The sequence below is a fragment of the Platalea leucorodia genome (genome assembly GCF_965183815.1).
Source record: "Platalea leucorodia genome assembly, chromosome: 4".
Lineage (NCBI taxonomy): Eukaryota > Metazoa > Chordata > Aves > Pelecaniformes > Threskiornithidae > Platalea > Platalea leucorodia.
In genome coordinates, this window is record NC_138826.1 from 19,075,993 (window position 1) to 19,090,599 (window position 14,607).

The following is a 14,607-nucleotide window of genomic DNA, read 5'->3' on the forward strand; positions in this document are numbered from 1 at the left end:
CGAGCTCAGACTTTTGTAAGGTCTCTAGGATTTCACCCATTTTATGCATGTATAGCTTCATAATTATTTACTTTTAGTAATCCAATTTCGATCATCTCCTGACTATTTAAAGGAAAACTAAATTGTGCAATTTTAAAATTTTCTCTGTAACATTCTGTTTTTCTCCCCTCAAGTACCTCTCACAAATACACGTGTGTACGTCTGTGCACGTGTATGATGTGGGCTAAGTACCTAAGTGGAATTCCTCATATTAAGTTTCAGTGGAAACTTTTGTGTGTGTAGTACAATATATATACGGTGAATGAAGGAGATAACATACAGGTATACATATCTAGACATCAGACAATTCCGTAAGGTCTAAGAATTAATTGGTTAGTTTAAAATGTTAAAATGATTCCCTTTTAGGATTTATGAGCTAAGAATGCTCAGGGGTTTAGTGTCCTGACATCTCTTTAATTAGCAGTCTCCAAGATCTCACACTAAGAAGATGCTAAGCCAGTGCCTTCTGTCATATCTCAAGAGTTTCAGAAGGCTTGGAAGCCACAGAGGAAGGTGAATGTACTATGCCTGTGAGCTATACAATATGTACAAAGTACCATTTTCTTACTAGTATCAAGTTAGGACTTCCTGCTACCACTCCTGCTTTGATGGTGATGCAGTTCTAAAGGAAATCCTAAGAACAATCCAGCAGAAATGGGTGAGGTAAATAAAGATGCCGTTGAAAAATACTTGGAGAACAACCCCCAGTTTGCCAAGGAGTATTTCGACCGAAAAATGAGGGCAGAAGTGCTGGGAAGTATCTTTAAAGTCAGCCCTGGAGATGTGAAGGAAGGAGTCAGCTTCAAGGACATGTCCCGTCTGGAGGAGTGTAACATACTTTTTGAGCTGCTAACAGAAATCCAGGATGAAGGAGGCATTATGGAAAAGATAGTGCACAAGGCCCTGCAGAGGCTGGCACAGCTGCTGGCAGCTGATCGGTGTAGTATGTTTATTTGTCGTTCCCGAAATGGTATTCCAGAGGTAGCCACCAGGCTTCTCAATGTCACTCCAACTTCCAGCTTTGAGGAGAATTTGGTGAATCCAGACAATGAGACTGTTTTTCCTCTGGACATCGGGATAGCAGGATGGGTTGCTCATACCAAGAAGTTTTTTAATATACCTGATGTGAAGAAGGTAAGTGACTTCTCTTGGGGAACGGGTTTCTGTGCATTTGCTTACTCAGCTTCCTGCACAAGAGCTTGTGGTACACAGTCATTCTTCAAAAACGTCCCAGAGACAGAAATCCAGACCAAAAGCATGAGAAAAGCAGCAGCAGAGTTTGCTTAAAATCCAGTAGAACCACATCATGTAGCCTAGTGAGGTATTTCTAGTATCCTTGCACAATAGTTGTAATGTAATTTACTATAATAAGGGTGCAGAATATTAGATTAATAGGGACCAATAAGCACTTGTGTTTGTGTTGAACAAGGCAGGCTCCTATTCTATTTTCCAGTATGGGCTTGCAAGTGTTCTCCCTTATCATTCCATGCTGCCATACACGCACCTCTGAATACAATAAATTTGCAGCATTACAAAATGAGGATGCTTCCTTATAAGTAGGTGAATGAAGCCAGATGAAGATGATGTCAACATATATGTTCAGCTTCAAGTCTGTCTTTGAATTTAAAATGGCTCCAAATTTTGAGTATGTCCAGATCCAGGGCTTTTGTTCAGAACCATCTATAGAAGAAGATTAATGAGTCAGAGCTGCTCTGACATTTTCAAAGCTCCTGTTGAGTTTGCACAGAATCACCGTCTTTAGTTACGGTGCTGATAAGGGTTATTACAAATGGTATTAAAAATGATGAGTGACCTAACAGAAATTAAACATGCATGAATGAGAACTGCTTTAGAAACTGCTCTGAAATACATGGGGAAACATAAATGTGCTTTGATTGTTGTAGATTTCTTTGAAAACAGCTAACCTTATTTCAAATGGTGACATCTTCATCTCTTTTTAGTCTTATGTGGAAAAGCTCAGCATAATCAAATGGTGCTAAGATAATTATACAAGATGACAGTCTGGCTTCTCAGCATTTCCTATACAGTCAATTTAAAATTCTGGGCCATTTTAGAGATGCAAACCACCTTGGTGTCCTAAGCTCAATGTAAATAATAAAAATCTTTATACACTGCAATTATCTATGTTTTCCAGGAAGTAAACAAAAAGTAATGTATTTTATCATGTTAAAAGTCAGCAGGCAGAAAGAAATAAAGGATTACTTTAAAAGCATAGAAACAAATGAAAATGTGTATATATACAAAAAGAACATTCCAATATATAGTGAACTACCTCAGATGTAAGTAGGAAACACAGGAGCAAACAGAAGAATGACTGATTTGAGAAAACAAATCAGTTGATTTTTAACTGACCACTAAGATGCTTTCTTCAATGGCTGCTGTTCTGACAAGAAGCATCTGACTTACTGCCTCTTACCACCACATGGGGAGATTGGAGGATAATCCTTCTAAATTCATAAGGATGATTACATGAGAAAAGATCAGGAGGATCAAGAAAGATGTGCCTTCTATCAGACACTGCACTGGTCCTTAATATCATTATGTGAGAGGTGCCCAGCGCAGGGCTGCCCAAATACTTCTGCATTTGCAATAGGATTTGTTCATAATTTTGTGACAAATGTAATTTGAATGTGCTTAAATAAGAGAACTTTTCTGTCCATCTCATCCAGCTAGGTATACATTTTGCACTCATAAATTAATTCACGTCGGCTGAATATCTGTCCAGCTGGTATTCAAACATTCTAAGGTAACCTTTACTTGGGCATCCATTTACTCTCTTAGGATTACTGAGGTCTATGCCATTAGGCCCACACTTAAAAATGCAGTTAAACCATGGTGCCATTAATCCACATTTGGTAACTAAATGTCATCAGAACATTGACATTTTATAAGTTAATTGCAAAACTCCCAGAGAATTCTCTGGGACCAAGATGTGTTATTGAAAAATAGCCCTGAAGGTCTCAAAATTGTCACCATTTCCATTCTATTTGTAAAAAAGTCAAGTGTCCAAATCTACACTCCTCACATGGGCAAAGCTCCCACTAATGTCACCAGAATCTTTCTCTCTGTAAGGAACGCAGAACTGCAGCTTTAGTCAGTAACATGTAAGAATATAATTAGTCCATGGCAGCAGAATTGGGCAGCCACTGAAGCCTTTATCACAAGGATAATTATTTTTCAGATCACTTTGTATGCACTTCAGTCAAACTAGATTGTCTGCTACCCAAATCCTGAGCAAAAAATGACAAGCAGAGTTAAGCCAGAGAGGAATTTTGCCCCTACTGCCTTGCCAGAATACGAAATGCACAATGAACAATTCTAGACGGCTATAGTACTTTAATGATGTCATGTCTAACCACTTTCTATTGTTGACACAATCCATATCCAAACAGCACAGTGTTTTGGAAGTCTTAAGTACATGACAACATTGACAAACCCATAGTGAGACATTTTCATGCTTCAATCACCACCCCTTTATAACAAGAGTGAATGTAATGAAAGATCGCAACAGCAATAAATCACTGAAAAAACATAAGACTCCACTTGTAGTGCCTGGTAGCCAGTTCTTTAGGGATTATCTCCTTCTTCAACCTGGAAAGGTTCCAATAAACGTGAGGAAGCTCCTCATCCTGACTAATGCTTCAGAAAAGAAAAGCAGAGGAAAAGATACAGACCTTCTGTAATTAACTTAGCAGCCAGAACAGTCTCCCCCCACCAAGGTTATGGACCTGTTGACTGCGAGAGCTAATAGTGTTTAATCCAGGATTTAAAAGCAGTGAGAAATAGCAGGCCAGGCAGGACTGCTACTCTAATAATTTGCCTCACATTATTCCCAGGGTCTGGCAGAGGATGTGTCTCAAATATTCCAAAGTAAAATAATAGACTGCATAAAATTCGATCTATCCATTAGTATTCTTTAAATATTAACTGAGAACACGGACAACATGATAAAGAAGAGTACAATTGCCTTATATCTTTTGCTAAGGCATTATTTCCAAACAAAACTAAGCACTAAGAAATAGTTAAATAAGGAGCATGTCTTCTGGGGAATCAAAATCTCACATTCTCAGCCTGTAAGAACTAATAATAAAGACTATATCTATGTGCTTTAATCCATCATGTATTTAAATTATTGCATTACTCCTTTTAATTCAGAGATATTTGAAGACAAAGATTTAACTGGGGATTGGAAACTCAAGAAATAATATTCCTGGTTATAGCAGAGTATAAAATTATATAAATGGTGAAAAAATTCTTCAAAAGAAGTGAAGGCTTTTGGATTAGATCCATAAAGGGACTCAAATGTTCTGATGCTGAAATAACAAACCCTCACTTTTAGAGGTCCTGCACTGGAATCCACAACCCCCAGTGAAGTGAAGAAACAACAAACTGTGGAGAGATTCTGGTTCTTCCAACTCAGATTAAGCAGCCAGAGCAGTGATCGTTGTGGCATCTTATTTAACCACTGGAAACCTATGATACAAAACAACTTAAATACACCTTCAAGTTGCAAGCAGTTGTATAATCCCTTTGTAAACCGAGCCAGCTTCAGATTGCATGAGTCTTTTTTCCGGGAGCTCTACTTCTCTTCAATGCAAGGGTGGGAGAGACTTTAATTCCAGGCCTGTCTGAAGTGACAGGAGTTTCAGATTTATGGGAATGTGCTGGTTCCCAGCCTCCAGGCTGTCTGAGCCAGGAACGAGGAAGAAGAGACACTCCATCCCTTTTCTTGAGTCTACACCAAATTGTATAATAAATTAAAGATTATTTGAAGAGGGGAGAGAAAAGAGCGAAGCGAAGCATGGTTTTGCAGCTCAGCGGTTCAAACTCCCATGTGATGGTGAGGAGACCTGGACACCAAACTGTTGTCCAGCTGCTGTGTGTAAACAGTTGCTCTGGTAACACACAGCAGTGGTCCTGGGACCAGGCGTTGGTCTTAGACTCCCTCCTAGGGCAAGAAGACATTGCTGGAATCAGGTGCATCTGTGTCAAAAATATGAAGCAGTGGGAAAGCACAGCAAGATGGTCAATGATGGCAGTCACTTGCTAATAAGATGTCTCAATTCTCAACTCATTCTGCTAGTCCCCTCATAATGTGATCTTGGAGAAGAAACCCAAATATCCAACGTATTGACAAGGCAGAGTATGTTAATAAAAGCTTCAAAGGCCAGAGGAAGATTGTTAAAGTAATTTTAGAGGGAAGTTCTTGAGAAACAAGCTCAGAGTTGTTAAGATGAGAAGAAATGAGAGCAAAGATACACAATACTACAGAAGTACTGCCTTCCTGAATGTCTGGAAAGTAATGAGAATTGAAAGAAACAATCCCAAGATAAACTAAAAATGGGGGAAAATAGAGATGTAGCCTTTTACTTGGGAAGAACTTGCATTGTAAATGTTAATGTCTGCTCCTCCATTTTATCTTATCATCCTGATAATAAAAAGCAGATTGTCATAAACTCACAGTCACTATAGTAAATATTACCTGGAAAAATGGAAACACGTTCCAATCTGTTATAAAGACAAAGATTCAGTCAACTTAGAAGAAAATACTTCAACACAGGAACAAATTTCTATTAATTGTGCCTTCTAGAAGAAAAACCCAAACCTTTAATTCTTTCCTTGAATTAACGTTTTAAAAGAGGAAAGCTCCCAGAATTGAAGAAAAAATGAACGTTAAAAATTAAAACGAAAAGCTCCCTTTTAGCCTAAGTTTCTTGTTTTATGTGAAAAAAACACTTAAAGCAATATAGTACAGATTCAATTTCAAAAAGTTGCAAAATAGCCACTACATATGGCAAATAACAAGCAGTCATTGCAGTGACATTAAATGCTGTTAAATATATGTTAATATCTACTTGATTCATTTTCAAAACTCTAGTGATCTTGAGGATACCAAAGTCAACTTGTTCTGTAATGCTAGTAAGTTACATGTCAAGATGTAGATGTTTTATATCCCTGACAATACATGATTTTTTGAGTGTGGCCTAATGAACGGCCAAGTCTTTTAGCTAATTGGTTTTGATTTTGAATCAGACTGATAACATTTTTGTAGCTGATGGTAGGTACTTTTTATTTTCCATTCATACTCAATTATATCTTTATGAAACAAAAACATTTGTTAGTTGAAATTAGGATAAGCAGAAATAAGAGATGAAACAATATAGCACATCAGTACCACCTACTCAGTGGTAAAAATTTTGAGACATCTGAGCCAATGCAAGACAATCAGTGGGAGAACAAAATGTCAGGAAGAGGAGAAAATACTGCATGGCTACCAGAAAGAAAAAGAGAAACATGTAAAGATGGTGGAAATAAATGTGTGATAATGATGAGAGTGTGACACCAGCTCCTGATGTCAGAGTTTCCTGTGATTCCTGTTCCAGTAGTGCTCCAGACCCACTCCTGGTCGTCACATATCCAAAGGATGATGTATTTTAACCAATCTGACCTCATCTATCCAACCCAGAACCTCCAGCCCAACATGAGCTAAGCAGTCATAACTGCAAGGGGTCCCAGAAGCCATTCTTCCTCTGTGCTTTATAAGAGGAAAGAGGTGGAGGAAAATAGGCATCTGCTCTCTTGGCACTACCACTTCAGCTGCAGGATTAAATCTTATCACTTCTTCTCAACTGTGATATTTGATGCACTTTGCCAAATTCAAAATGGAGAGGTAGGTTGCACAGCAGATACTGACATGTTACTTGGAGTCGACACAAGAAGCAAGGAACAGTAAAAGTTTTTTGAATGGGAGTAATGGTGATGGTGATATGAAAACCAAGATGTAAATGTCATCCGTGGGACATGAACAAAATGCCATCATGCTGCTTCCTAGCAAGACCCCCAGTCGAGGAAGCAAAGGCTTATGGGAAAGTCTCATTTCCTAATATTTTAAACCACATGTGTAATGAAGATGCTGATGGCGTGCCAAATTAAAAGCAATTGGGAATAAACGAGTATATTGGAGATGTGAGAAGCCTCGGTACTAACAACTTTGAGCTGCTGTTCCTATTACCTCAAATCAACCAGAGCAGTGAATTTTCACCCTGAGTAGCTGAACAGGGAAGAGGGATCCTTGTTCCCTTATACTTCAGTTTTGAATTGCTTTTCAAACTTCTCCATTTCTCTGTCTTTCCTGCATTTGTATAAATGACATACTTTTGCATGTGCAATGGAAACCAAATTAACAAGGGTTACACTATCTCATCACTTACTTACAACAATTTTTGCATTTTCTGATCAAATTTACACTCAACAAATAATTTAGACTGCAGACTTTGACCTGGAGTTTCCAATAGTGTCAAACTCACTTGCCTCAGGCTGCTTTTTGTTGTTAATCCAATCAGAAATGCTCAAGGCTTAGCTGGGTGTTCTGGAGCACAGTGTAGCAAATCCTAAGATAACATTATGAACTGGGAGGTGTACTTCCTTTATTAAATACTGTAGGATGGTTCAATGAACATTAGAACGAGGGTCTTCATTGTCTTTTAAGCTTGGCACAGAATAAACCCTGTGAAAGGTTAGAAATTTTTGCAGAGCTCTTTTTCATAGTTTGCTTAAAGAATTGTGAGACATCTAAAACCAGCCAATGAAGGAGAACTCATCATGAAAGAAACAAGGTCTTTAAAAACTGGTAAAAGGAAACATAGAAGAACATATCACTCCCAAGGAAGGAAATGAGATCTGCAGGGAGAGCCATGAAATAAGAGAGATACCAGCTGGTTCCTTCTGGGCAGTCCATCAATAAGAACTTTTCAGAAACAAAAAAGTAACACCGATTTTTTTTTTTTTAAAAACAAAACTACATAATTGTAAAGTATTATCTGCTCATACAGCCTTTCAAAATTAACTTTCTTCTCAAAATGCCTGTGGTTCCCAGGGGAGTTTTATCTTATTAGAGACATGAACTTACAGTTGTGTAGCTACAATTCAGAATCAGATGTGGCAGTCTCAGTAAGCAAGTTTATTTGTAACTGCCATATGAAGAAAATAAAAATTATTTTTAGAAATGAATTATCTGCTAATTTCAAGTGTATAGGCTAGATCCATAGTAGCCTGCCAAACCCTTCTCCAGTTAGCTTCTATGGTCTATAACAGAAAGATGAACACAAAGAGGCATCCTGATTTTCCATTCCTGTGTGCTCATGCTAGCTTAGTGCAAATCCAGGACATGTTGCCCATCTTAGGATCTATCTACAGAACTGATCATTGTACAGTAAATGGCTAGGTATCTTAGCTTTAAAAGGAGATAGTAGAAAATGCTTGCAAATGTACTACAGTTAGGGACTTATCAACAGATCACCTTTCCCTCATTTTTTTTTAAAGCCTATTTTATGATTTAACTGAGAGCTGAAAGTTCACAACATTGCTCTAAAAGATGGCTGGATTCATGAGATCAGGCTCAAATAGACTAAAAGTGTCCATATTCATATATTCATGGGAGCACCAAGATGCTCTGCTGGCTCTGGTACTGCAGAGCACATTTCTGGCTTATTTGTCTATGAACATGATTTTCCAGACATTGTGAAAAGTGATTTTTTTTTTTTTTTTTTTTTTTTAAACAGAAGGAGCTTATGTTCTCAAGAGAAAATATTTTAAAACCTTGATTGTAAATAAAGACTTTAAAACTTCTAGCAATTATGTGCAAAATATTCAATAATGAAAAGCCTAAATCTAAGCACAAATTTTTGCTTGTATATGCAAATCATGTGCGATAGGAGTCTTTGTATATGCTGTAGGAATGCTGCCAATGTGTTACGAGGTATTTATATCTTTCTGCATTGCACTATCTAGGCACAGCTCAGGATGGCTTGTGGTTACTGAACTTTTTGTTTATTAACACAAACTTGCATTCTTTAAAATTTTCCTATCCTCTGCAAAAATTGCATCACCAAAGTGCTTCTTCTGAACACTTCTGAACACCACTGCTTGTACCTTCAGTCTGGAGTTATTAAACAAATTAAGACTCAGCAGCTGTGTCCTGCTGATTCAGCTCACTTGGTGTATACAGGTACCTTTTAAGTATTCAGAAATCCAGCAGTGTCTTAAATTTTTATTTATTCCCTCATAGCAGCATACAGCACTCTAAAACCAGGAACTTGGGCCTCACCGTTATGCTAGATGCTCTTGGTGAGGCGGAGGGACTACAAAATAGGGTCAAATTCTCTACCTCATTTACTTTATTTTGCATGGCTAAAACAGTCAGAGATTCAGAAATTGTTACTGAAGCCCAAAAATGCACCCAAAACCAGAAAGGTTGTGTTAGTAGGTAATACATCTCAGAGAAAATAAAATATTTCCATGCAATAACATATTTGTTTAGCATATTCAGAACTGGCTACACTTTCCAGGGACCCAAATACAGCCTGATACATTGAACTATAGAGAAAACATATTGGTTACTTTTATTCTTCTCAATGGGATTTATGGGGATAACACAGGCTGTCCTTAAGAGAATCAATTCTCTGTAAGAGAGCTCAGTCAGTAAATATAGAAAAGACATTTCAGAGTTACTTCCACATATTTAATTCCTTTCACGGAAATGCAGTCCTAGAAGGAAATCTAAAATGCAAATGTAAAAGATGGGCTGTCTAAAGACTATGAAGAACTGAAGAAAAAAAAAACCCTAACAATTTGAACACATAATAAAATCCAGTCTACCTTCTCAGGGTTGTATATGCTATAAATTCAACATATACCAGAAACAATTGCTAAAGAGGTAAGAGGAGAAAAAAGAAATTAAGATGAAAAATCCAAATAGTAGACAAACAATTTTAGTTCTGACATTTCCTAGCCTTTTCATGCTTGATTTTGCAACCTAGAAAATGTTTGTTTGTTTGTTTGTTTGTTTGTTTGTTTGTTTGTTTAAGTAGCTTTTTTGTATAATTTATGAAAGCAGAAATTCCATTATGTGGCATCCTGCAACATTCTCCAGCCCATCAGCAAGGAAGAGACCTTGAGATCCACCACAGAGGTCTTGGTTGCCTAAGCTAATGCAGTAATTAATAGCAGTAATATGTATCAGCTCTGTGGGTAGACATGCACTAACAAGTCAGTCATTTTATAAGTGGGTTCACAAATACCTGCTAACAGCAGGGGATTGGTAAGGTTTGGGAATCTTGGTTCTGGGTGGATGTCCTTAAAACAGGACTCCTTTGGCCTCCTTCTGGCTGGCTGCCATTCCTATCCATGGTGTTATAATGTAGTCTGACCTTCCCTGGTTACCAGGCCACTTGCCACCTCTTGACATTCTCATTTAGCACCAACCGCTCATCACCTTGAGAAGTCAGAAGCAGATCTGTTAAAGGAAATTCAGGGAGAATCTGCCATTGACTGTAGACCAGGACTTGAGTGCTCATCTCTCTGAAGAAGTTTGAGCACTGACTTGTTAGAAGTGGCAGATGTGAGGGGATGGGAAAGGCTCAGTGAAGACAGTCTGGTTATTTTAGCTGCTTAGTAGAACCATGTCACTTCTCAGTATGCACATATTGACATTTCAATCCCTCAACTCATAACACAGCCCATTTAGATGTATTATCGTAAGAATATAACAAAACACAACAACCCTTGACAAACAGATTTCCCTGGCAAATTTCAAGTCCTTTTTTTTAAATTAAAGAGAACACTAAAGCATTTCAAAGAAAACACCAAGAATTTCTTTGATATGACAAAATGAAACAGTTTTCCATGAAACATGAACTAGCTTCCCAGTATTTTTTATATAAAAGAATGACAAGAATAGCTTTTACTAAAGCCTCCTCAGCACTTGGTTTCAAGGATGAAATGGGTGGGGTAGTTACTTGTGGCTCATTCATTAGTCACGTTGTCTCATTCCCACAGGATCACACGCCCAACAAAAGCAGCTCTGTGTCCTGATCCCCCTGGTCCTACACGCTCCCATTCACCAGAAGAGCATGTTGGGCTGGGAGCAGCAGGAATGGGAGTCTGTCAGACAGGAAGGAGTAAGAAACAGCTCAGCCAGATGCATACCTGCTGGGCATGCCTCTCTGCCAGAAGCGTTTTTAGCCATATACATTCAGGACAGACAGCAGTTTTAAACACTGTGAAATGGGACAGTATAATGAATTTTATCTACAGAAGCAATTAAATAATAATAAATATTAACATAGCTATGAAGTAATTCTTTTACGTGCAAGCCATATGTATTAGACTCTCAGGTAGCCACAAAGTCATTTTACTCTCTCCTTTATTCCAGATTTTCACATATTTTTAATTCCTCAAATTCCTCATAATTCTAATAAAAGCCTGCACAGAACTTGGTTTCAGAAGCTATGTTCATAACCAATGCCTAAGTTAAGCTTGTACATATAACTCTGCAAGATTGGGTTAAATAATGATAATGTTTTTTTGTGAGTATAAACCTACTGCATTGTGAAACTGCGCTCACAGCATTGCAAACATAAATTATCAAATGAAACGATCATTTGGTCTTGGCGTGGTAACTAATTTTTATGCATTTCACTTGTGGTTTTTTTTTTTCTTTTCTTTCAGAACAACCATTTTTCTGACTTTCTGGACAAAAAAACTGGTTATACAACAATCAATATGTTGGCAATCCCAATTATGCAGGGTAAAGAGGTGCTTGCTGTTGTGATGGCACTCAACAAATTAAATGCCACCGAGTTCTCAAAAGAGGATGAAGAGGTAATAACCTCAAATGTCACGCAACAGTACAGTTGTTAGTTCAACAAGTAGTTTGAGTGAATTTACCTCTTGATTTGATACTTCTGTATTATTTTTGCTCCTTTTTAATTTTTAGGTCTTTAAAAAATACCTCAATTTTATATCTTTGGTCCTAAGAAGTCATCATACATCATATCTCTACAATATTGAATCCCGCAGAAGTCAGGTATAGAAGAATTTGTTAATGATACTACTTCATTTTTGTGTGAAACCATTATTATTCCCACTATTTTATATTCTTGCAAGTTTATTGAAGTAAGGATAGCATCTATTTAATTTTTTTATTTGATAATAGTAATGCACCTTATCATTTTATTCTGGAATGCCTAGTATTCATATGTTTATGTTTTCTTACTGCTGTGAACATTTACCCTCTTTCTCTTTTGTTGTAAATAGATGCTTTTGTGGTCTGCCAACAAAATATTTGAAGAGCTAACAGATATAGAACGGCAGTTTCACAAAGCACTGTATACTATTCGAATGTATTTGAACTGTGAAAGATACTCTGTTGGTCTGCTGGACATGACGAAAGAGAAGGTAACAATCATTTTGCCCGCTTGCTAGAAATATGCTACTCCTAACTTTAAGTTATAAAATCCATCCTTCTAATTCATTTGTTCTGCATATTTCCAGTGCATGTCTCTCCAGGACACAAACTTACTGTGCTTTCTAACCCTTTGGGATAATTTATATAAAATCTAACCACGTTACAAAAATGACATGCAAAATATAGGCATGGCAAAGGATACAACCACAATAAACATAAAGGCTAATTCTGAAATTATTTTTCATATTAATAATTCCATGTGAGAAAGGGTAGAAGAGAGAAGTGTAGGTCTGATTATTGCTTTATACGTGCCTGCCTTCTAAAAAAACTATTAAGCTGTACAACCATCCAGAGACAAGCTTCAGATCAGCCTGCAATTTACTGGCAAACATTTCTTGCCTGGAATATATTTAACAATGTTTTCTTAATATTGTCTGAAATGTGACCATAGTATGGCTATGGAGAAGGAAAAATAAAATTGCTGTCCAGAAATGTCATGTTATCTATGAACACAGAACTGATTTTTTTTCTCCTTTTGCTAAAACCTGTGTATCATTTTTTCAGGAGTTCTACGATGAGTGGCCAATCCGGCTGGGGGAGGCAGAGCCTTACAAAGGCCCCAAGACACCTGATGGACGAGTGAGGATATCAATTTTTCTTTTTGTGAATCTTAATTTTGACACTGAGGTTGTACAGGTCACCTTCATGTTTTTCTCTTTTTATTTAGGAAGTCAACTTTTATAAGATTATCGACTATATTTTACATGGAAAAGAAGAAATCAAAGTAATTCCGTGAGTATTCATTTGCAGCCTGTGAATGTGTGGTAATTAGATATATTGCTGGGATAGAATAATAACATGTCTGTATTGTAGTAATTCTTTAATTTCTTTCTCTCTCTAAAGGTCACCTCCAGCAGATCACTGGTGTCTTGTCAGTGGATTGCCAACATATGTTGCTGAAAATGGATTTGTAAGTTCATAGCAGAAGTAAAAACTAAAAGTTTTAGTTCATGTAGTTCTTCCGATTGAACAAAAAAAAAACCAAACAACCCCAAACCTCCTCATGACCAAAAACCTCTACACAAATACTGTGCTGCTTCCAGTGTCATTTGTGAAATCATGTGAAATCATGTGAATCAGTAGTCTGGATGGAGACAAGCCCTCAGCACAAATGCCCAAAACATCAGGAAAATTTCCCTCTGATTGTGGTGACATCAGAGGAATAATGTGTGTGTCTGATGTCACTTCCCAGGTGTGCTAAGTCTCACAACAAAATGTCAAAGTAAGAAAATCATCATATATACAGCTTTAAAATTTTCTTTTTTTCTTATCTCTTCTTGCGTAGACAATATACATAATTCAAAGTTGTGATGTATGACAGTTATTAACAATCCGATGGCATTTTTAATAGCAGTAAGGACAGAGCCCTTAGTATTCAGTTATTTCTTTCTGTAAACCCCCATGCCATTTTAAACTGGAAGTGATTTTCTTAACCATTATCCTTATGCACTGTGAGACATCATGCATGAGGGACTTTGCTACAAGCACTCCAGAATGATGTCTGTTAGAATAACCACATCTAATTTAATAGGAACAGTTTTAATTTCTGTAGCTAGCTAGAGTGCTCACTGTTGTTAGCTTAGAAAATAAACATGCCTTTTTAAAATACCAGGCCAAGTCTTGGTGCACATTATATTCCATTGAAACAATGTCTCCTTTATGCTGCAGATTTGTAACATGATGAATGCACCCGCAGATGAATATTTCACATTTCAGGTAATTCCAGTAATGTTAATAATTATAGTTATTGTAGAAAAATATGCTAATGCTTTCCACCAATTAGTTATACAGTTGATTACATAAATAATTTCTCCTTTGTGATGCACACATCTTAGTGTTACATCGCCTATATCAATAGCTGTATCACTGCTTTCAAAGAACTATACAACATTTCCTGTTCTTTGGCTTTCCTACAGAAAGGACCAGTGGATGAGACTGGATGGGTTATCAAAAATGTCCTGTCATTGCCTATTGTCAACAAAAAAGAAGAAATTGTGGGAGTTGCAACATTTTACAATAGGAAAGATGGAAAACCTTTTGATGAGTATGATGAACAGATCATTGAAGTAAGCTTAATAAGATTAGATGCTTTAAGGAGCCATATGATACAATAAAAATATTATTGTAAAAAGTCATTTAAAAATGTCTAAACATTTTCAAATAAGGTATATTAACATCAACATATTAACATTAACCAAATGCCTATCATCTTCTTCACTATACAGTTTCTTAAGAACCAG

General features: G+C 37.0%; 1 protein-coding gene across 1 annotated transcript in view; it reads left to right on the forward strand.

Moving 5' to 3' along the window:
• Window positions 1–693: 693 nt before the first annotated feature.
• Window positions 694–14,607, forward strand: part of PDE6C (phosphodiesterase 6C) — a gene marked incomplete at both ends in the record, with an annotated part of 29,955 nt that continues 16,041 nt past the window's right edge. The window contains 9 exons of the mRNA XM_082309998.1: window positions 694–1,173; window positions 11,569–11,721; window positions 11,837–11,926; window positions 12,157–12,297; window positions 12,872–12,946; window positions 13,035–13,099; window positions 13,211–13,277; window positions 14,036–14,083; window positions 14,284–14,433. Of these exons, the coding sequence (XP_082166124.1) occupies window positions 694–1,173; window positions 11,569–11,721; window positions 11,837–11,926; window positions 12,157–12,297; window positions 12,872–12,946; window positions 13,035–13,099; window positions 13,211–13,277; window positions 14,036–14,083; window positions 14,284–14,433 (1,269 nt within the window). The remainder of the gene's footprint in view (window positions 1,174–11,568; window positions 11,722–11,836; window positions 11,927–12,156; window positions 12,298–12,871; window positions 12,947–13,034; window positions 13,100–13,210; window positions 13,278–14,035; window positions 14,084–14,283; window positions 14,434–14,607) is intronic.